At 39.5% G+C, this 24,113-nt stretch overlaps 3 protein-coding genes across 5 annotated transcripts; all 3 read right to left on the bottom strand.

Annotated features, from left to right (window-relative positions):
• Positions 1-3,163: 3,163 nt before the first annotated feature.
• Positions 3,164-7,542, bottom strand: loxl5a (lysyl oxidase-like 5a). Of its 2 annotated transcripts, XM_031575150.2 has the most exons (8): positions 7,412-7,542; positions 7,126-7,245; positions 5,008-5,116; positions 4,719-4,856; positions 4,231-4,387; positions 3,939-4,034; positions 3,741-3,856; positions 3,164-3,667 (listed from the first exon to the last, which is right to left on the bottom strand). In XM_031575150.2, the coding sequence occupies exons 2-8, from the start codon at positions 7,139-7,141 to the stop codon at positions 3,661-3,663; spliced, it is 639 nt and encodes a 212-aa protein (XP_031431010.1). In that variant the 5' UTR covers positions 7,142-7,245; positions 7,412-7,542; the 3' UTR covers positions 3,164-3,660. The 2 variants fall into 2 exon arrangements, with proteins under 2 accessions (XP_031431010.1, XP_031431009.1); XM_031575149.2 differs by lacking the exons at positions 7,126-7,245; positions 7,412-7,542 and adding an exon at positions 5,257-6,459.
• Positions 7,543-10,720: 3,178 nt separating this feature from the next.
• mibp (muscle-specific beta 1 integrin binding protein) lies at positions 10,721-15,627 on the bottom strand. The gene is made up of 8 exons (XM_012828322.2): positions 15,370-15,627; positions 14,379-14,469; positions 13,958-14,006; positions 13,620-13,794; positions 12,909-12,980; positions 12,662-12,768; positions 11,248-11,333; positions 10,721-11,050 (listed from the first exon to the last, which is right to left on the bottom strand). Exons 1-7 carry the CDS (start codon positions 15,393-15,395, stop codon positions 11,248-11,250), a joined length of 606 nt encoding a protein of 201 aa, XP_012683776.1. The 5' UTR covers positions 15,396-15,627; the 3' UTR covers positions 10,721-11,050.
• A 1,247-nt stretch (positions 15,628-16,874) lies between these two features.
• Positions 16,875-23,831, bottom strand: atcaya (ATCAY kinesin light chain interacting caytaxin a). 2 transcript variants are annotated; one of them, XM_031575148.2, is made up of 13 exons: positions 23,750-23,831; positions 22,581-22,657; positions 20,685-20,743; positions 20,022-20,258; positions 19,698-19,868; positions 19,490-19,592; positions 19,226-19,357; positions 18,921-19,007; positions 18,743-18,841; positions 18,382-18,417; positions 18,159-18,233; positions 18,000-18,061; positions 16,875-17,781 (listed from the first exon to the last, which is right to left on the bottom strand). In XM_031575148.2, the coding sequence occupies exons 1-12, from the start codon at positions 23,792-23,794 to the stop codon at positions 18,028-18,030; spliced, it is 1,155 nt and encodes a 384-aa protein (XP_031431008.1). In that variant the 5' UTR covers positions 23,795-23,831; the 3' UTR covers positions 16,875-17,781; positions 18,000-18,027. The 2 variants fall into 2 exon arrangements, with proteins under 2 accessions (XP_031431008.1, XP_012683770.2); XM_012828316.3 differs by lacking the exons at positions 22,581-22,657; positions 23,750-23,831 and adding an exon at positions 21,558-21,874.
• Positions 23,832-24,113: the final 282 nt, after the last annotated feature.

Below are 24,113 nucleotides of genomic sequence, written 5' to 3'. Positions count from 1 at the left end.
TTAACCTGTTTTTTGGAAGAATAACAGAATGTGTGAGTGTGTGACAGTGTGAAGCAATCTATGAAAAAAGTTTAAGAAAGTATGACTGTTCCAAATAAGATGTTACTAGAAGGTTTCCTACCACCTCCTTTTGGCACATAGGCTAGTTGTTTTTTTTGTTTGTTTGTTTTAAATATATTACCCTACTATTCCTATGTATGCCTACAATCTTTTAGAATTTCTTCCGTTTTTGTGTTTTCTTTTATGTTGGTCTGTGCTTACGATTAAACTTAACTTAAAGTTTGTTTCCCTGTTACACAATTGTTTCTCACAATCACTTTGTATATCATAAGCTTTGTATATCACAAGTCATGATTTTATTGCAAAATGTTAATCCATACACTAACAGCAATACATTTTTACATCATTATATCTATACTTTTAGTGTAGGAATGGTCAAATAATGAGATTAAGTTATAATAAAGTTATTGGACTTGTCACTGGACAGTTAAAGGAGAGTGAGGTAAGATGAGCCAGTTCTTCACAAAACATTTTTATTTACCTTTCAAAGTTTTGTTTTTTTGCATATCAGGTATAATCAGTCTCCAAAGTAATTTATCTCAGTTTAAAAAGTTCAGTATCATATATGTTGATGAACTGGCAGTGTGTAAAAACTCTGCTCTGAGTTGCTAGATGCATTTTTCCCCAAACTGTGGCTGTAGGGCAAAATGGTGGCATAACAGCTGCATAACAGCAGAAGAAAAACAGATACTTCAGTGTTCAGGGAGCAGAACATTTAGTTTGTGATTATATGGATATTCAGTACAATTGACGTGTTGGTGTTGTTCTGTTATGTTTTAAGGCTAAAAAGTTTGCTATTATACCAAATATACTGTTGAGAGTCTACACTGAAGGTGAAAAAACAAACAATCTGTGTAGGTTCCTCAAAATATTTAAAGTTCCATGTCTTTCAAGACTTCCATGTCTATTTCTTAACAGAAAATTGGCTTTATGTTTCAGATGAATAGACAAATTAGTTGTAATATTTATTTCATGAACACCAATAAAGTCAGCGGAATGGGGGGTTTAAAGTATTAATGATTTTATTTAGAATTATACTTTAAAATCGGGTTAATACAATAGTTAGTAACTGCTTTGATGGCTCAATTTACCCTGTCAGCTGGCTCGATCAACCCCCAACATGGGGTAATTTGAGCCACAAGACCACTTTCTTTGGGACCCCATATTTTGTTGTTTTGCTAAGGTTTCAATTAATGGCACATATCCTGAACTTGTATTGTATGCATTCATTCTATTCTTGTCTCATATTCCTTTGGCTATAGGTTGTTTATTATGCTTTTTTGGTTTCCCCTTTCCTTTAGTGTATTATAAAGCTTTTTGTGCATGTAAACGGTCTGCAGAGTTACAAGCCCAAAGTACACACCAGAGGGAGTAACTCTCTCCCAAAGAAATCGCTTTTCTCAGCTGCCTGAAACGCTTAGTTGGAATTCTAGCCTTTTCCTCTGTAACATGATAACGCAATCTCGTAATACAATCTTTGCTGCCCGCGGAGCTGATCAATCGAGCACACTCGGCTCATCGGGAGGGGGAGCAACTTAAAGACAGGAGCTCTAACAAAGCGTTTCAGACAGAGGGTGAATAGAGATGTTCAGTATGAGAATAATACGGTGTTTTTGGATCATTGAAGCCTATATAAATCTATTCTAGTAGATCCCAAAAATAAAATTATGAACACTGAAAATGAGGTCCCCTTAAAAAAACAACCAGAGCACATGTGGGAAAACCGGGGGTGGAAAACTGCACATTTAGCAAAGTTACACCTGTGTTCATAACCATGCTCCTCCTCACTATGGCGGCGAGGCCCATACTCACAAGAGCCAACTGGCTGACTTTCATATGTACATTATAAATATGGAACAACACTGGCATTACACACTGCAGCTCTACCAAAAATAACAGGAGAGCTTCAATCTAGCAAACGCCTCACCTGCCTTGTCCGGCTGGCTTCACCACCCAGTGCTGCGTCTCGGCCCAAAAATAACAGCATTTCAGGATGTTCATTAGTCTGAAGTTGGAGAATGTATTGCACAGATGTTATGCAGACCGTTTGGTATTTATTCAGGAGCTATGAAGGGCACAGTTTGGAGGATGCCCTACATAGGACAACCTGTCAAGAGTATGATCAACAAGCACTCATCAAAGCCCATCTGTGAAAAATGGGGCCCTTGTTAAGACCAGGTAAACATGAATTCCTTTTCAAGAAACACACATAAGTTGTCCCTGGAAACAAGAGAGGCGTTTAATATAATGAGCCTTCTGACTTTCCATGGCCTCTCAAAAATACAGAGTAAATACTTGCACACGGTGAAAAATAAACACTGGTAATTCTGTCCCTCAATAAAACTTTCTACTGTCATTCATTTTCTCCCTCTCAGCAGACAGAACAGACAGAACAGACCAGTGCTATGGCCACAAACTGATGCTGAGAAGTGAGATATATCAAGACCTCGCAAGTTAAATTGCCACCTGAAAGAACTGTAATCCAAAAGCTAACTGCATAATGTCAATCTATGCATCTTTTAGAAGTGAACGGTAAAGATTCTCCACACGTTTACTAACTTCAGACATTATACTAACTATATTTAGCGCAAAGTTTACTGATGAGGTGCGTATTTAGTGAGGCGTTCTGCAACACATGTTGTTTAACTGCCCCCACATATTTCTGTGCTATACAGTGAGTTGGGCCAGACACTGAACTCAGTGCTGTTCCACATGCTCTCTGTCTGACACAGTACCTGTGGAATTTCTCCACTCCGTGCCATCCCCAACCTCCAGGTTCATGAGAGCTGCTACTGGCCATGTCTGAAGCCTAGCATGTTGGACTACAACCTTTGGTCATCTAATTATCAGCTCTATTTGCAGCTTAAATTTAAACAAAACAAACAAACAAAATTCAGACATTATCCTAAAGTGACCAACAGTGTGCTTTCTTTGGTATCAGACAAAGAGTTTTATCTAGTTCAATCTTTGGGTGGATGTGCTTCACAAGTGCCTGTTAATGTAAACACAGGATTCACCTAGAACACGGCGCACACGTGAAGAGGTGTTCATATGGGACTGCTTTGGTCTTTCTATTTGGAATGAGGAAAAAGGATTCATGAGCTGATGCTTATCTTTATATGAAAACTTTAATCAAAGATACAAAGAGCTTACACTTCATGGAAAAGTGCAAATTTACAGCAATTCAAGCTTTCACAAATATGTTGCGTGCAATATTCAAATTATGCAGCTCGTATATAGGAACACGTATCAAGCTATTCTTAAAATTCTGACACTAAAGCATTATTTGTGGAATGTATAGTAGCATATAGCTGATAGAAAAGATTACCAAAATACTTTAAATTATTGTTTAATATTGAGATTGATACAGGCACAATATTTATCACACAATTTTGGCCATACTTGTTATGCATCATAGTTAAGGGCTTAGCCATGTTTCAGATTATATAATATCATATTAACGGTCACTACTGACTGAACTGCACAACATTGCATCAACATTACACAAATAAAACGTAATACTGTTATCTTTTACTTTACTCAAATAAATAGAAATCCTTAGAATTTCTTCTACTGAATCCTCTTCCTCGACTGAAGCAGTTAGTTTCTGTGAAACAACAACAGCTTGTCAGTGAAGGAACAAACTTATTATGTCTAACGCTTTTTGTGTCACTACTTACCCAGTTATTCTGCAGTTGCGCACTTGCACATAAGGGCCTGTGTATCTAACATCACACCTGACAACATTGTTGGAGAAATCAGACTCCTCCACCTGGAATGTGGGGTTCACTGTGACCTGCAGAAAAGACACAGCTTTTAAAGCAAACTCCACGTCTGCTTTATAAAACTAGGTAAAGGTAGACTTCTTAAAACTTCACCTTCAGAATGTAATTTCCTGGAGGCACATCAGTGATGTCAATCCACTGGCAATCAATGTTGGCATTGTACAAATCATAGCAACCAGGGCCCAATCCCTATTACAATTATCACAAACACATCTGTTATAGCATAACACACCAAATTGCATTGGTCATTCATCAAAAAAGCACCTCACCACGTTGGGCATCAGCACTTCACTACAACTGAATTACATGACAGAGAATATTCATATTTCTCTGGTATTTTTGTCCGAGAAGCCTGTGATTTAGCTGAGCAGGTCATTTATCTTACCTGTGTGTGAGCCGTGCAAGCGTAGCGTCGCCTTACACCGGGATCACAGTTAGTGTCCTCCAGACAGAAACTAGCCTTGTGTCCCTCAGCTACCTTTCTCTCAGTGGAGATTTCCAACAGGTCGTAATTACTGAATGCCTCCATGCTGTGGTAGTGCCTGAACGAAAATAATTGTGGAGAAAAATAGGTTTACTTATCCGGGAGTAGCTCTAAATATAAATGCCATCAATTTTACTCAGTTCCCGCTCTTGTCCTCTGAATACCACTATTGCAGGTGCTTGCATAATCTAAACACAAGACACTAAAAAAAGGAAAACACACATCCCACTTCCAGTGCACTTGAAAACAGTGATACTAGTAGACTTATAGTTCTAAGTGCAGCCCAGGGCTAACTGCATCAGTGGAACTTAGCGTTGGAACAGGTTGTGTTGGGTCAAGCTACAAACATGATAATATGATGCTAATGATGAATTTAATGATTAACTCACTGATGGCAACTATGCCACTCCCACTGGTGTCTTGGTTTCACAGGCAAGAAGTCAGCAGTTCCTTGATTCTTGACTCTCTGGGGGAATCGAAGTAGCACTCTGTAGTCGAGGTCTCTGATGCTCTGACTATAGGCAGACCTTGATGGGGAAATACAAAGAAAGTATTTTTATAAATGTCTTGCAACATGCACTGAAGAACAAATGTATATTTATTCAACCACTAGATGTGATTAATAGCTGTACCATGATGACTTCATTGTGATTAGGAGCAATAGAGAGATTAAGTTACCGAGAGAGACAGTTCTCCTCAGCTGCACATCTCAGTGCATACATCTGCACACGCTGGATATAAGATGCTGCTTGAATGTAATAAGGGTCAGGTATGAGGTCTGGAAGACCTGGAAAAAAAACAAAGTGAATAATACAGAAAATATTCTCAGACATTATGAAATTATCTTCTTGGTTGAAGTCAGAGGTTGTCCATAGGCCAGGGGACAATTTGTGAGAACAATTTCTAGCATCCCATCCGATCACCTACCATTATGGAAGTACCTGGTGCCATAACCAGAGGCAGGTGGAGGATGGCCTGGTGGTCTCAATCTCCCACTTGAGGGATACATATTGTGAAAAATTGAATTTCTGTGATTCTTGTTGCGGGAACCATCATTGGTCATATTTTCTGGATTTCTCAGCTGGGCATCTTCCTCTGTTGTGTTATAAGAAGCAGCAGGAGGAAATACTTCTTGAGGCACTTCTTGAGGAACCTCTTGAGGCACCTCTGTACCTCTTCCTCCTGGAGGTAAATACTGTCTGACCTCTTCAGTGTTGCCTTCAGTCTCAGGTCCGTTTAGTGACGTGTTTCGACCAACTTGTGTTTCGTTCAACTGTGTCTCAATGTCTAAGTGTTCGTCCGCTGTTATTTCAGCGTTATCCTGTGGTGATATTTGGACATGCGGTGCTGCTGACACAGATTCCTCTTCGCCGTGACTTCGATGTCCCCGCGACCCACCGTTCCCAGAATACTCCTGCGGTAAAGTTTGCACACTTGTGCCATATAGTGCATCATTCGTGCTAGGGTTGGTTGGATTTACAATCCCAGCATCTCTGCGGAAAGAAGCCAAATACCTCTGATTCCTGTCACTGGAGATGAGGCTGTTTGTCATCGTGTAGGGAACTCTAACTGTAGCATCCGAACTTAAAACAGCCTCTGATTCCCGTGAAGAGTGTGGCAAAGAAGAGTCCACCACACTGGGATGAGGTCGCCTGGACCCCGATTCTGTAACCGATGCCCTGGAAGCGGGGGACCTCCTTGGAAATCCCAGAGCTCTAAGTGTAGTTAAATAGAATTGACCACCTCTCCTTGACTGTACAGGTGGGTGAAATTGTGATCCGGTGCTCGATAAACTGTGGACATGGCCGTTACTCTCCCATTGCACTTTGTGCCGCCATGGTCCAGCGCGCGCGCGTAAATGGCGCTGTCCGGTGCTTAAATCAACCCACGTATGGAACAGTATAAAAAGCAGAACTATTAACTTAATCATGGCAAATTGAGAGCAGACTGTACCACTGTGATATTTCCTCTTGTAGTGAAAAGCTGTTAAACTTAAGCTGGAATATTTAAAGTTCCATTCTGGCTATTGAAGAGGGTGGTGCGTTATAAAGGAGACGGCAAAACGGAGGTGTAAGAACCCTACTTGTTCCAAAGTTTGTCTACGCATGCACAGATAGAAGTAGGATTTCTAGAAGAAACACCGTATGCCACTTAACCATTTCGCTTCTGAAACCCTTACACAAGGATATTTGTTTAGTGAGCTAAATCTGGCGAGTAGGTGGTACCAGAGGCGGTTTTCACGTGGATGGCTGTCAAATTCAAACGTGCAGTCACTGGCAAGTAATATTGTGAAATTGTAGTAGTGAAACTGTGGTGAAAGTAAAATATTGACTGGTGATGTAAAAGTGTCTGTAAAGTGATGGCTATCTGGAAAATATTTTTTTAATTGCGCGTGTATATGGGCATTGAAATAAAGTCAGGGTATAGTGTTCTTGTTCCTTGCCCACCCCGTTACCCAAGCATTTCTCCGGTTAGGCCACTAGAACACCTTTATTTCCATCTGGTCAATAACAGAAAGCAGGGGGCGTCGGGGGGGGCAAAACTTGCCCCGAGTGCGACGCGCTTTTAAAAGAGAGGAGAGTTTACATGAAGTGCAAATACCAAGGTCATGGAAAAGTAGACAGACGGTAAAAAAAAAATCGGACCACTACTGAGAGATCTTACATTCTAAAAGGACCATGTCATGAACTGGAAACTGTGAAGAGTGGCTGCGTGATTGAGTTCTTATCGTTTGTAATGACTTACTTCCTAAAATGCAAAGTGATTATCGGAAAAAGAAAAGGAGTGAAAAAATACCTTGTTTGTATACCATCGATCACCAGATGATGGCGTTGGCGGGCATCATTCCGAAAACACGTCTTGGCATGCTGGTTCTTGAGTCATATAGTTGTCAGAGATGACTTCTGTGACATCCATCTCATTTGAGGGCACAAAACAACATAGGCCTCATTTAAAAAAAAGTATGTATATATATATACAGATATAGATGTATAGAAAACCATACAATCTACTTTAGGATTAAACTGTTTCATAAGTCTCAAATAAACAGTAGATTATGTTGTTCTCTTACAGTTTCTCTTACCTTTACCATGTGTGAAATACAATGCCATTTTGAGACAGATGGAAAGTGTTATTTCAGATCACCTCACCTTTCCCCTGTATAGCTGCCCTCAGTCTCAGGGCATTGAGAATGGACGTGATGAGGAGAAAGTATTTTGCTGATAGGCTGAAATGGGCAAGAAGCCAGCCATGCTGAGAAGAACCACAGAGTGTCGACCATTATAAAAGCCAGTCTCTGCCACCCTGACATGGCAAGAATCCCAGCTAAATATAAACACACAGTCTGTCCGTGTCCACAAGCACTTACAGGTCTCTCAGCAATGTATGACTGAAAGACAAGCTTTCAGTTGTGGGCAGTTAAGCAACTGCCATTAAGTCGTATGATGATTTCATTACATTACATATGCGACAAGACTATACCATTATACTATTTTGACAAGGGAATTTGTCCTTTTACAGTTCTTTCAGTTACTCTGCATATCCAGAGTGGAGGCAGACTATTTCTAAATAAAATTAAATTGTAAAAAGAATTTAAATGAGGCCTGGTTCTCCCTCAACGAAAATGTCTAGACATTATTTGTTTTTGCTTAGGTCAACCTTCAGTGCAGACACCAGTGCAAAGCCACTTTGAGTATTTCTGGCCCTTTAAAACAGCGGGTGTGGAAAAGCTGATCACCTGGCTGGCTGACTTTCACTCAGCCTTCCTACCCACGTCTGCACGTATGTTCTGGGATTCATCACCATCCATACCACATTCATAAAAACCCATGGAAAATATTCAAGATTATTTTTGTCACACCTCAAAGAGTTGTTTGGTCATTGCTAGCTGCCCAGTGCATACTTGGCCTTTAGTTGGCTTGGGCTGAGTTGTGGTCTGTCCAAGACGACCGCTGCCCAGAAACCAGTAAACACAATGACACATCCAGGAGGTGTCCCCTCACACATCCACACGCCATTGGCACCCAGTTATGCACAGTTGGAAGATCATGCAGAGACAAAGTTATGGCCTCATGCATATGGGGTGGGGCTCAAATGACTCAAACTACAACTCTACTGTTGATTACCGGCTAATGAGATATAGATCATTATGTTTACCACTAATTCAGACCTTTATCTTGCTCTAATCATTAAGTCAACATAGAGCGTCTTGGATAATTCAAAACTTTAGAAGTGTGTATCAAATAATGGAGCATGTGATGACAACAATTGGTAGACGAAGACGGAAAGATGTATATAGTGCCTTGTGAAAGCCCCCTCGAGTCATCACTTTTTTCTAGACTTGATAGAAACCAGCCAAAACTATTTTGGTCATATGTCTGTTAGCCACGTACCTTTCACTGAAATAATGGGACTGTATGTGTGACATGAGTTGAGTTTGTAATAAGAAGGGGCTTGTTGCTTGACCCTTGTGGTGCTTGTAACTTTCCCCTGGTGCCGATGCCAGTGCTGTGAATAAAGCTGGTCTCACACCTGTGTTGCCTGAAAGTTTTCACCACTTTACCCTTACCTGGACACAGATTATTTCTCTATAAAAGATATTACCTGCATGTTATGTACTGAGAAATAAGTGGTTCCTAAACCACTGCCCTACAGGAATGTTAGTTATTTTGATCCACAGGCTAAATAAATCAAATTCCATGGCGAGACCAGGTCTTGCATCAGCTCTTGCCAGTGATGCTTGGATAAAGGGTTTATATGGTTCCTGGGGAGTTTAGCCTACCAAGCAGTCAGTTTATTTGAAAGATATAGTTGATATTTTACATCTTTAAAATTATTTACAATATTTTGTCATATGAACTTGTGGTTACCACAGTAAAATATACCTGTTCCCTTAAACTGCCACTCATTCTAATCTCTTTAGGTTTTCAAGTCATTGTTCCAGAGACTAAGTGTAACGGTGTAGTGAATTGATGTCAACCAACTGAAAAATACTAACCAGATGAAAATGTCAAAATAAATGACTAAATAACAGCTAAATATACATCCAATTTCATGGCAATAGTGTCATGCTAATACAGAGACATGCAATGTCCAATGTAGTCCAGTGTGTTCCATTTCTAATCCTCCCATAACCCTATTTATAACTTTTATTTATAACATAAGAATGTGTGACATGGTCATGTGCAAGAAACTCATATGGTGCAAATCTAGGGTACTGATGACCCAGAGCTTGTGTTCTGCCCCTCACATTATAGCTGCTCTCAAGTCCAGAGTTACATTTCAATCCCAGATGGAGTCTATCAGATAGTATTAGTAATTACAATTACCTCAAATACTAGTTAAAATTAATTCACTTCATATCCACCATCATAAATTGTTTAACTTAACCAGTTTACATTTATCTCTTAAAGTTTAAATAGACTGAAGATAGTGGTTGCTAGTATGGCCAATGACCAGCAGATTGCCCTTGTTTGTTGAAAGTAGGACACTCCTAGCAGCTGGTTTGCCTGATTATCTAGCCTAGCGGTTCATATTGTAGTAAATATCCACTTACCTTGCAATATTATGCGTCACTGACGAATTGTAAGTTGTTTGCATTTACTAGATGAATATATTCTATACTGTTACAACTTCATTGGTGTTAGCAGCTAGTTTATTAGCATTTAGCCATGTGGGGATACAACTGTATTACAATTCTGTATTTTACAAGTAAAGTGTATTTCTAGCTAATTCAAGGCTAACTGTTAATGATGTGCATTTGGAATGTTAAATCTGTACAATGGTTGTCAACTTATCTAAAACATTAGTAAGAGGATTGTCAGACAACTGATATTGCATATTAAAGGTGCAGTATATAGGATTTAGCAGCATTTAGTGGTGAGGATGCAGATTGCAACCAACTGAACTCCTTATGTAGATATATAAAGGGCTCATTTTAAGATGACGAAAACATAATTATGAATACTCTATTCCATTTCTTATAGATCACCCTAAATTCTCTACACCGCACCTTTAAGTACACTAGAATGGACGTGATTGATCTGTAGATGGCAGTATTAGTTACATCGTAAACACCAAGATTGTACCGTTTTGTTGGAATCTTTTTTGTATTGCATTGTTTAGTTATATTTGTAAACATTAAGCTTTTGTGGTATTTATACAAACCAATTGGTAATTTATTTCCTTTCGACCACAACATTGTATCTGTATAAGCCATGTTGGCGGAGCCAGAGTTTGAACCCGGTTCATTACTGTGCTGCCCAAATTCTTAATGTGAACCCGTACACCGCATTCTGACTCCAGAGGTGTTCTTACCGACACACCAGGGCGACACCACCACACCTGAACCTCACACAGTTTTTTTTTCTCCAGTTACCAGTTCCAATCGTGGTTTAGTGTAGAGAGCATTCACAAAATTGTGACAAACTCATTTATTTGGGAAAGGTCTTTGAAAGTAGGCAGGCTGTAACCTGCATGAGTGCACAAATAAACCACTACAAACACATCTTACAAAACATTACATAATCAAGTAATAAATGCAATTAGTAAAGTTCCAGAAAAACAAAACTAACGTAGTTCCTCAAAAAATTTGATAAATTAAAATGCATTACTATATACAAAACTGTAGGCAAGAAGAAGAAAAAAAAACAACATCCACAAGAATGTCTTCAGACTGGGTACTATTTACAGATCTGTACATGGCAGCGTTGTGGAGTTCTTACTGAAAGAGAAAACATACCACTGTTACTCAAAACAAAAACGTGAAATTGTACAACATGGAATACAAAAAAAAAATGTATCCAGATTCTATTTAAATTCAGTCACACATCGTCATATGGAAAAGATAATGCTAAACACAAGCGAGTTGATGTCCCTTTTAAAAACTGCAGAAGTTCCTCCACACTGATTTACACTTACCTATAAACAATTTAACAATGTATTCTGAATGCCTTCAAACACCAGGTTGAAGATTTCATCTTTAGACTTCAAGCCATCTAGATATTCTGAAATAAGAATAATGAATTATTCTGAGGCACAGAGATAAAGAAAAAATAAAGATGAAATATTAAAACACTTGTGAAACATGGTTGTAGTTTTCCATTTTCAAATTTGTTTGTATTCAATCCAAATTCCAGTTCAGTTTTAGTAGTTTCATTTTAGTTCATTTCATGGACTTTCTATTTCTTTTCAGTTTATTGTAGTCTGTTTTAATTTTAGTTGAGGACAAAAATGGTCTGATTAGGGGGTGATTACGTTGCGTGCTCTGCCAATACAAGGAAGTGGAATGGTGTTGAAGTAAACTAACGGCGATCTTTTAACTCTTGAACGGGAGTTGTCTCTGCGCTTCCCTATCACTCAACGTCCACACTGGTGACCCCGTTCAGGACAATTCTGCCGTTTACAGTGCATGACGGCTAACGCAGGCATTTCTGCTCTATAGGTCTCCTGGCTGACCAGTTAAATATGACTAGATATGGAATCATGAACACACTGCCACATATATCTTTATCTTGAGATGATTTCTTCCAACTACAAAAGCAGTTTATTAGCCATATGACTTTATTCAACAGCCGGTCTGCCACCTGCACATAATATCTATTCGATGTAATAAATGCTACAATGACTCCCATCACCAGCAGCTCAGCTTTTACATTAGGTTATTTTTGTACACAAATACATATACCGTGTACCCCGATGAAATGTCAAGAAGGTATGACTGTATGAAATAATAGATACTGCCCAAGCCTAACTCACACAAGAACACACAGGTTGTTAAAAATGTTACGTTCGTCACTCACTCTGTCTCACTACATCCTTTCCCATAGACAATGTGTATTGCTCGATGGTAACTTTGAAGGTGAACTTGAAGATTTTGGGAGATTTTTCCCTTTAATTTCTACGCCACAGATGCTGTTACCAGAATTCACCATGCATTCGCTTGTACAGCTTTCACTATTACATTTGAAATGGTCCCATACAACACACATGTTTCCTCCCTGACATCGGATTTCTTTACTTGACAATAACTACTATTACTCCCGGGAGTTAGTGAGTATAGGTCCTGACACGCTATGTCGCCATCTTAAGGTTGTCACCTATAGCTCCACACTGTACACAGAAGTTTAGGAGCGACACCCACCGCCTTGAATGGATACAATGTCCACCGCCTTGAAGTGATACTTTTTTTTTTTTAAAGCAATCCTTATTAGTTTTGCTGAATTGTACCTTTTCTTCAGGTAAATTATTTGATTTCTTTTCTGCTTCTAATAACCCTGCTGTGAAAGCACGGTTCCTGTGAATTCATCGGTTTATACTGAACATTTTCACTCACCAATGTTCAAGCAGCTGTGCTCCATCGCCGTCCTGTGCTTCAGGTACATGGGCCACACATGGCCATCAAACAAGCCAGGGGGGTCTGGGACAGTATATTGTCTTGTACTACAAAACAATCATCATATTTTACATTTAGTCATTTTGGAGATGAAAATATGTATCTTTATTATCATTGGGCTCTCTGCAAATTGAATCTATAATAAACATGCAAAGTTGTAAACATGTACAACTGCAAATTTACAAACCTCCTTCTCCTCTTGCATTCCTCATATGGAATGCTGATGTAGTAACTTTTGTCGAAGACATCAACCAATGGCCTTGAAACAAAATAGAAGAAACACGCTCAGTGTGAAGTTCTGTGTGCCATGAATACAGTGTACCATAACCACACAACATACAAACCCAGTGAAGGTTACATAACGTAAACATCAGTATCTCCTTTCATATTGGGGGTCTGGAGTGGAAGTGAGAAGATATCGCACTTCGTAGGAAGCTCTGCTCATCAGCCATGTCCAATCAGCAGCCACCTTACTTATCTACAGCTCTACAGTGCTGTTCACTGAGCAGTGAGTGCTCTACTGCTTACAACTCACGTGATGTTGGTCTCTACCCAGGACTGTACTCTCTGTGCCCTAAACTTTATAGAAGCTAATCTCTTCCTAAGCTCGTTTTGATCTTTCTCCAATAAGAAAGCCCATCAAATTGTTGGCCACCAAATGATTGGTATTCTAGTCACATAAGGTCATTCATTAATGGTTAGCATTAAGGCTAGAAACCTCTAGTGAAAGGGGAGTGCCAAGTAATTCCAGATAACATAGGATGGAATGTACTTTGTTGATGCCAGGAAAATCATTTTCGCAAGTAGTCTTAACATGACTACACTAGATGTACGAGTGGACAGAAATCTAATTATCTAGACCTAAAGTCAGATGATGCAAAACTGCTGCAAGACTCACATGTAGTTGTAGAGCAGGAAGCCCTCCACAATCAGTATGTGGGTCTGCTTCTCTCGATTTTCCACATCTGCCGCAGGCGAGAGCCTCACACCGTGGGAACGGGCAAACTTGACAGGATTCTCAATCCAGCCCTTTATAGTGTTGACCATGGCCTCCATATCCATAGCTGTAATAACTACACAGGGAGAGCACACAGGGAAATGTGGAAGGCATAAATAGTGTGACGGTACCGAGTACAGACAAAATTCCATTGTGTGACAAATTACTACAATAGCATCTACAAATACAACAAGGAATAGATGTATTGCTGGGTTTCCTACAGTTAAACACGATCTTACCATCCCATTGCCTAAAGCCGTCCTCTCCGACTTCTATTTGATCCGGTGGCTGAAATAACAGTGACCAGTAAAACACTGCTGCAACCTCAGGGTGACCAGCACACCAGACGGCCTGATCACATCCTGAACTCATGCTAACACATCTGCTCTAGCCACACAGAAGCATGCAAAGCAGAATTGACAGGGAAATCTTGTCTTTCACAAAATGAGAATGAATGGAGGTACATGTGGATGTGGTGAAAGCTAATATTTCCTACATCTGTTAAACATCATGTTGAAATAAATAAATAAATAAACTGTAGCAATGGTCTTAAGTGAAAGATTAATGGAAAGCACCAATGTAAGACCAAGAATGTGTCCCTGAACTCATGTCCTTCATTCACAGCTACATAGCCTTGGTAGAACAAACTGAAACACTTACCTTGAAGAAATCATCTTGATGGATCACACAGCAATTAGGTAAAAGTTTGACCAGGCTGTTCGTCAGTGTGGTTTTGCCACCATTTGTCACTCTGCAAATAAAATCGAACAGAAATGTGCACCAATTAGAAAGGTTTTAAAATGTGAAGAGGACAAATGGCTTCCTGTAATTCACATTAGCCTGCCTGGCAATACAATCACTGAAAAGTGGCGGGACTAAGGTTAGCTTTAAGCATGGTAAGGTTAAGTTGTATGTCAGCTAACGTTAGCTAGTTTCGTTGTTACAACTTTGCCACAGCGGAAGGGTAATAATACAACTAACATTAAAGGCTTTTATAGTTACTTTCAAAAACAGCATGTCCTTAAGGATAAAAGTTGGTTAACGTTAACTGTATAGCAAAGCAAAACCAGTTAGCCTTAACTGTTTGTCCAAACTAACGTGGTTGTCATATCGTAAACATTGGACAGGTGCAGGAGCAACGATACCGAATTCATCATAGTTATTGATACGGTAGCTAATGACCTTAACGAAGAATGCAATTGTGCAATAGAAGTAGCAACAACTTTAAAGCAAAGTATATATAGACATTGGAGTTAATGACACCGGAAACAACCCATCCTTTGTCTGGCTAACTAGCAGAAGTTTAAAAAGTGGTTGTCCCTCCACTTTCTACACGATACCGCGCAATATTTTAAATCTCCCGCTTAAACTTTCAAAGCTACCAATTTGACGCAGGGGGATATTACGTACTAACATACAATATTATTCTCAAATGTGTGCATTATAGCTCCTGTAAAGACTGTTTTAAAGTAACTTAATTAACAGAATACCAGTTTAGATTTTTAGGAACATTTCCAGGCTATAAATTTAACTTACATGTCCATGTCTATTTAACAATGTATCTAGCGGACGTTGTAAATTATACATTGACTACTTAAATAGCTGGCTAGCATATCCTACAGTTGAAGTTTCAAATAAAATTCCAACTTACCCTCCAATTCCTATGATGTACTTCATCCTGAAATCGGTTCTACCGATTATAACGGTTATTAAAAGAAGTAAGAAAACTTTCCAAAGATACTGATCAAAATCCTCACGACAAGCAAATGCTACCTTTTTCTCAGACACTGGGTAAAAGTTTCTGTAACGTTATCTAAACTTCCCACGAAGCAGTTCATTGATACCTTCAAGAGACACCACGAGCCCAATTCCAGACCTAGAACGATTCACTTGAATATTTACCCCTCGTGGTCTAGGTTGAGGGCGCGGCTCTTTTTGAGCTGCCTATCGTGCTTTACGAAACAGTGTCAAGAACCAATCAGCGCTCAGAGGCCCCTAGGGTTTACATTATCTACTGCCACCTGTTCTGTGTCCTTGTGAAAAAAGTAACTGCTGAGCGTGTACACGCATGGAGCGGTCAATGAGACCTATAAGGAGGCACATTGTGTTTATGCGTCCTTTGACGTGACTAGTTTCACGTAGACCTCACATCAGCTAAACAGCTGTAAATATGTCAGTGTATTTGCTTACACTGTAAACGTGGTGGTTCACACATGTGATGGGGAAAATGCATCCTTGGCAACCAAGCTATCTTAAAGACCTTGTGGGGGCCCTATACAAAACGTAGGCTATAGCCTACAATCAATATGATTGAAATGTACACAGGTCTCTGAATCAAATACAGAATACAATTTGCATTTGTTTTGTGTTTTGTGAATGATGGGAACCATCACTAGTTATCAGATGATATTTGAGGGTTTCAGTTCAAAGTCAGAGGTGATACCACTCATATGTAATGTCACCACTTTAAAGCAGCAGTAAGGCGTTTTGGTGTAAAACTAGCAAGGTAACTACTTTTGGGGCACACACACCAACCTTGCAAACACTTACAACAGCACAGCTGACACAGATACAAGCTTGCATTCTATGGTGCCTTTCAACAATATAGTTTGCAATGTCGTGCTGTGAAAGCTTCTCACAATGGTGGTCCGTCCCAGACCGCAACACTACAAAGTGTATAGCCTGAGCATCTAGTGGGAAATCTGTCCCTCGCGCAGTTCATTTGAAGATCATGTAAAACTAAAAAACTAAAGTTACAACTATTATTAAATTATATCAATATACAATGGAAATAGAGAGGGTCAGTGACTGGGATGAATTTCCAGACACCGTTCCAAATGTCATATAAATCATCAACAGTAATGAGAACAATATTTATGTGACATACACCTGCGTGCCATTCCTGAACACAGCTAGTTTCACTGGCCAGAGGACATTTGACCAGTGAGCTTAGCTTAGATGTGTGCGCAGTTAACCTCGCAAATAACTTCTGTGATTTAAGAGACAGCAAATAGCTTTGATTGACTATAACAACGTGTTTGCATGACCACAAAACCTGTTGTGATGATCTGTTGTTTTCCCAAATACTTTTTACTTTATACAGATATTCTATATTCTATGTATGGCAATTCTGTTGTCACTGGCATCAACATAACATTAAAAGAGGAGTCTTGCTTTAATCATACCAAAATGGTCATATTCAGCATATGTGAGAAGCAGTAAGAAATTACTGGGTAATATTTATTTTTTGTACCATATCACAAATCCAAAACTAAGGTATATCTTTCCTGTTTACAATACTTGTACTTCAAATTAAGAGTTCAGTAGTCCAGCTTTTACAGAGGCACCAGCATTTTCTATAAATTCTCAAGTCCAAGAGGGGCCTTATATCCAGAAGATTGGGCATTGCTGTTTAATTTTCTTTTGTCAGACAGTGCTTTTTAACATTGCTTGTTTACGGTTGTATTCCGCAGCTGGTGACATTAGCTTTATTTTGTTACATTTGGAATACATTTGGAAAACGTGACTTCTTAAGGATATGTAAGAACATCAAAATCCATGCCAAAGTTACTATGATGCAAATGGAAACAAGCAGGTAATAAAATGACTCATTTAAGATGCACTTAAGATGTGCAAATTAATCCATACATTCAATAATACATATTTAACAATGCAGCTATAAAGTAAGGTCCTACTAATGCCATTCAATAAACACAAGAAAAATAAACAATTTGTTCAGGTTTATCTATGCATGTGCCTTCAAATGACAAACAGCAATGAGGTCAACATGCATATGATAATGAAATACAAATGAAAATAACAAAAGAAGAAACTTGGCATTATCAATTTACACATTAAGAAAATATATAAAAATAACATTTCACTAATGACAAGGCAAATGAAAGCTTGGAGAATAACTGCTAAAAGCAATGCTCCAATCTGGCACACATGGATCTTCAGATGAATGCTCCTATTCAGCAAACCCTGGCAGAACAGAGGCACGTCCTGTGGTAGAACTCGGATGTATGATGGTGTGGGATAGCATTTTGAAAATGTGTTCCATCTAAATGGAAAATAAACAATGCCTGTTTTATACTTCAAAACAACGGATACATCTCCATAAGAAACCACAAAACTGTAATTGAAAACAAATATAATTCAATGTCTAAAATGGTATGAAACTATATCCTGTTGGTGCATGTATAAAGTATAGGCTACTCCCTCTACCTTTGTGATCTATACATTTCTAGAAAGTTCCAAAGTAGCCTACGGTGCTGTTACCTAATGGTAGTTTGAGCTCTAATCACCCTCACAATCCTTGGTCCTGCAATATAGCTTTAGGCCTGTAAAACATGATGAACACTTGAACTGTTTAAATATGAATGTGATTGTTTAAATTCTAAAACATGACAAAGAAATAAGGCTATGTCTTACTCTGACCTCTCTGAGTGTGATATAGCTGAGTCTGACTTTTGCTGTTGCTGTAGCTGTTGTTCCCTTTGCTCCTGTTCCAATCTTCAAACAGAAATATTGATTATATTATTATCATTTATTCACATTCATGCATACAGTGTCACTGTTATTTAAAAAAAATATTATTACTCTTATAAGTACACCAAAACATAATCAGATAAACTAAATACCCCAGTTAAAAGAGCTCTACCTTTCTTTCCGTGCTTTCATCCTTTCTTCTTCAAACCTTGAAATAATAATTAAGACAACATTAGATTAATGTTATGGTATCTTTATAATAAAACATATAATATATAATGACAAGATAACAACAATAATATGACATTGCACAAACCGAATTAGTACGGTACATAAAACAGATTTGGGCCCCCGATTATAATTTCCAACAATAGTCCTATATCCTATTGCCATAACAGTCTCAGATTAAAGAAGCTACTGTTGTTAGAAAAATCTCTCTCCCACTGATGCCTATGGTGATTTCTAGTCCTGTATTTTTGATCAGAGCGTTGGGGGTGACAGATCTGTCTTCCCCTGGTGGCAAAAATACTCACTGAATGACACACTCGGGGATTTGCACATGCTCCATGGGAACGATCTGCTCCAATTCTTCTAGGCTGTGCACGTAGCGAATCTTGTTCATGAACTTCACGCTGTGAAAGCACAGTGAGGGGCCGTTACTCACACTGCCATGCCAGAGTGAATGTCATCAACATGAAGACCGATAATCACCTGATGAAAGGTCTAGAAATGGCCACCACTGTGCGAATGAACCAGGAAGGGTGAGCAATGATGAGAGACTTCAGGTTCTTCCTTAGCCTATTTGAAAAAAAGTGAGGCAAAGTTAGCAATGCTATCCAAAGGGAACTGCCTCATTAATATTTGGACAAAATTTGTTTGTGCAAAAATGACTTCGATGTGACATCAAAAATGAGCAGTTACAATGCAGTCATCTTTGTTCATTGTGTGTGGTCTGTGTCATACATGCATCACACAGTGAATAGAGGCAGCTTGCATTTTGGCACACTGATTCATACCTTCTGTCAATCATTTGATAACACTTCTTTAGCCATCCTATGCCTGGCATCTTACTCCGTGGTGTGCCTCCATTCATGTAGATAATCAAATAGTCCTCCGCAACCAGCATTTCTAGACTGCTCACCACATACCTGAGAGTGGGTGGGTGAGTGTGGTTTAGAAGAGGGGGAGTGAGTTGAGGGATTTCAGTGAGGTGGATAGGCAAGCAGGAGGAGGATGAAAACATTCTCTGAAATAATCCACGGTGGACCTCTCATACTCACAGAAAGAGGTTCTCCATGATGTAGTGATACTCTGTACAGCTACTGTCAGGGAGGTAGCACGCAGTGAACACAATGATGGCATTCAATCCTTCACCATAGTAACCTGCAGAATCACACAAACAAACCTGACATAATAATACAAATACCATGACCTTTAAATGTAATTTTAAATAAGCAAATGAATTGTTGGCTGTCTGGCTAAGCCTACCTCCATGAGATACGACACGCAGGTACGGCCGAATGACTTGCATGTCAATGCGGTGCTCCTGCTCCCCAATGATCACCGTCCTCCACAGTCGTCCATTCCCACCTGCGCCATCATCATCTTCCACTTCAGGTCCCGCTCCGTCTGCTGAGGTTTTTGCAACAGGTGTGTCATCTGCGTATGGAGAAATATTGCCGTAATGTATCCAGTGATTTCAACCACAAGATACATATTTACATTCTAGACACACAAACATATAGTACAACTGGTATAACAGGATCATGTGTGTAATCAATGTGATTGTAAAACTCAGAGTCTATGACGAACCCTCCCACTCAAGGTCATTGCCATTCGGGACAAACTCAAGAGAGTCTGTCTCATCCGGTGTCTCAATATCATCCACGTTGATATCGAGGTCATCGGGCGTATCCAGGTAGTCGTCAGACAGCAGCGATCCCTCACTCTGGTCCAGAGAAAGGTTCATGTCTGGAGCCACTAAGGTGCGGCGCTTTCGGTGAGATCCTGACCCCCCTGCCCCACCCAGGTGAAGGGAGTTTGGTGGAGCTACGAAGGCCAAGAGAACATAAACATGATGCTTCAGTGGTGTAAACTGGAAGAAGAAAATGGCTGATAGGTTGAGGAGTGTGATTAAAGATGCTCTCTGAGCTCATCTGCCTCTTTGTATTACTGATGCTAAAGAATGTGTACATCATATAGTTGTGATACATCATATCTACATATGCAGCATCTCTTTTTGGAGTTAATTTAAAAAAAAAACATGATTGACAGAGGAGTGTAACATTGAAGGAAAGGTTTGATTTGTTGAAGAGTATATCTAGCTGTGTGTGATTGGTTACAGAAAATGGTGTGTTATTACGATTAGTATGATTAAGAATTCTGACTGAGAAGTATACAGTATTTGGCTATAATAAATGTGATTGACTGAGGAATGTGTGATAGATTGAAAAGTGTAATGATGGCTTCACTCACAAGTTCTGTCATCAGTAAGGCCACAGGATGACTCCATTTCACCGTCCTCTGGAAGTGGTCTAAACAAAATCACCAAAATCTTCACATAAGGACAATTCTAAAAGGGCAGTGCATCAAAATAGTACTTAGTGCAGCAGGTTTGCCTTTAACTCAAGGGCCGGATTTCCTGACAGGCATGAAACATATTTGCCATTTTATTCTATTTATCACCCACGCAGTACTAGTCACTGATCAATTCTCTCTTCATGAAGCCCCCATGGAGGGAACAGAGAGGCTGTTATAGAGCTAAGCCCCCAATAACGCATTCTAATGAATTCAACAGAGGAGGAGGGACAGCTAGTGGCACTTAAAGGGGTGGTTGTATTTGGTAGCAGCTGTCTCCCTGCTACTTAACTTGCATGGGGTGTCATCTCCCTCACCTCCCACACAATGTGCGGGCAGGGAGGCAAAGGGAGAGGGGGCAGGAGAGACACAATACCATAGGGGGTGGGAGAACAGAGATGTCGACAAAACAAAGCGCACGCTTCTGGAGGAAAACAACAAAGAAATGGAAGTTCTAGGCAGACGCAGCAGCCAATCTGGAAAAACAGTGATACATTGCAGGCTTTTATCAACTCCTTTTCTCCCTATGTAGCTGCCAAATGCAGTTAATGCACCTTATCTGAAGTCAGCATTTCTGGTAAGCATGATTTGATACACACTGAGCTGTAAACAGAACTATCAGATGACTGATTATTCCCTGAATAGAATGAATAGAATTCCCTGAAACAATAAGCCCGAAGAGCATATGGTATTGATCCAGAGAGATATGACTCTTACACTAGAGGGCAATACAAGGCAAGCTAATATGGGAAATTAAGTGTTTTCACTTACCTTCAGAAAAACAGAAGGAGGAATGGATCAGATAAAGACTGATTGTCCTGTGTCTCTGCAAATTCTAACACTATACCCCTCAAAGATAATCTTGTCCCTATCACATGTATTGTGTTAAGAACCACATCTCAGAAAACCTTGCCTAAAGATGCTAAAACAGCCTCTCTGCTTTTTTCCTCTCTACTCCTGACCTGCCTCCATTTTCCTGGTGATGCTGTGTTGTTGGCTGTCGTGCACGTCACATGACGTGGCTGATTTCCATTTAAGGAGAGAGCTGCACCTGCTCATCTCTGCAAGACCACAGAGAGAACTGCCACTGAATCTTCTCTGTCAGATGTATTCCTTTTCCTAGTGACCACGGGAGGATTTTAGGAATCTTTAAATCCCAAATCAGTATTTTAAAATGACTTGATTTCATTGTGAAGGTTACAATATGATACTTGATGTTACCTTTCCTTCTTCTGTATTAGTTTTATTATGAATCTATTATTTTTCATTGAGATATTTATTTGTATTGCTTATTTATTGAGATGCAAAATACATACAATGCATACAATCTAATAATTAAAAGTCTGTTGTGTAGTTTTTAGTGGCATCTATTGAAATGGAATATAGTAGGATTCATAATAAGCATTTATCATATCATATAAGAATCATTGTGTTTTCGCTTAGAATGAGCCCTTCATATCTACATAGGGAGCTGGTCCTCTTCCACGGAGTCCGCCATGTTGCATTGCCATGTTCCTAAAGTAGCTCAGAATGGACAAAACAAAACACTGACTCGAGACTTCTTGCGTTGTTACGGCATTTAACGGCTACCATAGGTTCTCGCACACGCTTGGGAAGGGTTTTCAGCTGGTTACAATTCAGCAACCTCACCAGTAGATGCCACTAAAAGCTACACACTGTACCTTTAAGTTATTCGCCTTTCAAATACATGACAACATTTTCACTAAGGATTGTTTATGTGTGACTGTGTCTTTAAAACACAGGGACAATTCCATAATCTACGAAGGGTCCCACCTGGGAAAGTCTTCATCCTGCCACTCATCTCTCACTTCCATGTTGTCCAGCAGCGAGGTGGCCTCAGTAGTGGCCATCTTTAGGAAAGGGAGAAGAGGGGCTTGTGTTACAAAGGCAGGCACACCTTGTCCCATCGAAATAACAGAGAATAATCTGAGCACTCATTTGAAATGAGGAGTACATATACTCTACATCCTGACATGAGGTGCACATTGAGGAATCACTGAATCACATGGAATATAGTGGAGGAACACGTGCTGTTCAGTACAGTAGACTGGGAGTACTGGTCTCAGCTGTCTCCAATGAGATTTTTTTTCAATAAAATATCTGAATATTTTATCCAGGTCACAAGACTATCCCATGAGAAGCATGTGAGGTGCATGTGACCAGCCCCCTGACTTTCCTCAAAGTCGTCCTAAATAGAAGCAAAATGTAATCTTCCTTCACAATCCTCTAATCCTAAATTGATCTGACACGTTTTGTTGTGTTAAGTCTCATCACTTTTGGCAACAGAATTTGGAAAAAAAATATCTTTTTAATTCATTATTTTGGGGTTAGTGATTTCAATGTCTGTCATTTAAAAATATTTAACTACAATGAAAGTGAACACATTGGTGTGCACAGTCTGTACAGTGGAGTAGGACAGAGATAGCCTATAGTGTAGACTGGTTGTGAGAGACAGCCACAAAGACTGACAGGATGTGATTAATGTATTTATTATACATTAATTTGTTTCATGTTTGGACACTGTGTGAGCTTCGTATAAATTGACTAAATGATTGCAAGGCCATGTTTTCTGTATATGTATCACATAATAGATTTGCCTTGCTTGAATTTGTTAATCTGGGAGCAAACACCTGGAGTGCTGTAGGCAGAACTCTCATGTGGGCGGGCTCTTCTAAAAGCATCTGAGAAGTTACAACATAATCTGAATATTCATGTTTACGTTAACAGTTAACTCTAAGGTTGCTTTCAATATCCTCTCTTGGATGCCACAAAAATAGAGGTGCAGCCTGAGATGTATAGGCTAATCAGAAAAATAAAACTCGCAGAGGAATGCATTAGAGCCCATTTCTCTAATGACAAAAACGAAAACTAAAGAAAACATGATTAAGAACATGATAAAGTGACAATGAATAAACACAGCGGATAATGGTACTGGTACTCACAGTAACAGATTCCAGGTTGGCCTTAATTTGTCCCTTTCCTTCCATCTTCAATGTTAAAAATTGTCAGGAAAAAACCGTAAGCCTATAGAATTACCGAATCACGGAGCATTCTTCAAAAATTGTTATCCTCCATCTAAAAAGTTAATTTGTTAGGCCTACCAGATGATATTGACTCCGCATGTCACCGACTTCAGAGATGAAGCCACCTGTTTGTGAGCTCGTAACTCCTGGAAAACAAGCAACATTTCTCATTGGTTGTCACAATCTGTCTCCCATTGCTATTTACCGCGCGCTTAACCTATGTTGGTCCAAGGCGCTCTCATGCAGTGACTTGCTTGTTTCTTTATTCCACGCACTATTTATT

Source organism: Clupea harengus, chromosome 10 (assembly GCF_900700415.2).
Source record: "Clupea harengus chromosome 10, Ch_v2.0.2, whole genome shotgun sequence".
NCBI classification, from domain to species: domain Eukaryota; kingdom Metazoa; phylum Chordata; class Actinopteri; order Clupeiformes; family Clupeidae; genus Clupea; species Clupea harengus.
Note: the sequence above shows the minus strand (reverse complement) of the source record. Positions and strands in the feature narration are given on the sequence as shown.

Excerpts from the sequence above, each read along its gene's own strand:
- atcaya (XM_031575148.2), bottom strand. The coding sequence starts at position 23,794 with ATGGAAGGAAAGGGACAAATTAAGGCCAACCTGGAATCTGTTACT. Across the intron at positions 19,008-19,225 it reads TATCAAATGATTGACAGAAG|GCTAAGGAAGAACCTGAAGT; the intron begins GTATGAATCAGT and ends TTTTTCAAATAG. Across the intron at positions 18,418-18,742 it reads ATCCCCGAGTGTGTCATTCA|GTTTGAAGAAGAAAGGATGA; the intron begins GTGAGTATTTTT and ends TATTATTTCAAG.
- mibp (XM_012828322.2), bottom strand. The coding sequence starts at position 15,395 with ATGAAGTACATCATAGGAATTGGAGG. Across the intron at positions 12,981-13,619 it reads TTCCTGCTCTACAACTACAT|GCCATTGGTTGATGTCTTCG; the intron begins GTGAGTCTTGCA and ends TTTTGTTTCAAG. Across the intron at positions 12,769-12,908 it reads GAATGCAAGAGGAGAAGGAG|TACAAGACAATATACTGTCC; the intron begins GTTTGTAAATTT and ends ATTGTTTTGTAG.
- loxl5a (XM_031575149.2), bottom strand. The coding sequence starts at position 6,259 with ATGATTAAGTTAATAGTTCTGCTTTTTATACTGTTCCATACGTGGGTT. Across the intron at positions 5,117-5,256 it reads CACCAGGTACTTCCATAATG|GTCTTCCAGACCTCATACCT; the intron begins GTAGGTGATCGG and ends TTTTTTTTCCAG. Across the intron at positions 3,857-3,938 it reads CAGGAAATTACATTCTGAAG|GTCACAGTGAACCCCACATT; the intron begins GTGAAGTTTTAA and ends TCTTTTCTGCAG.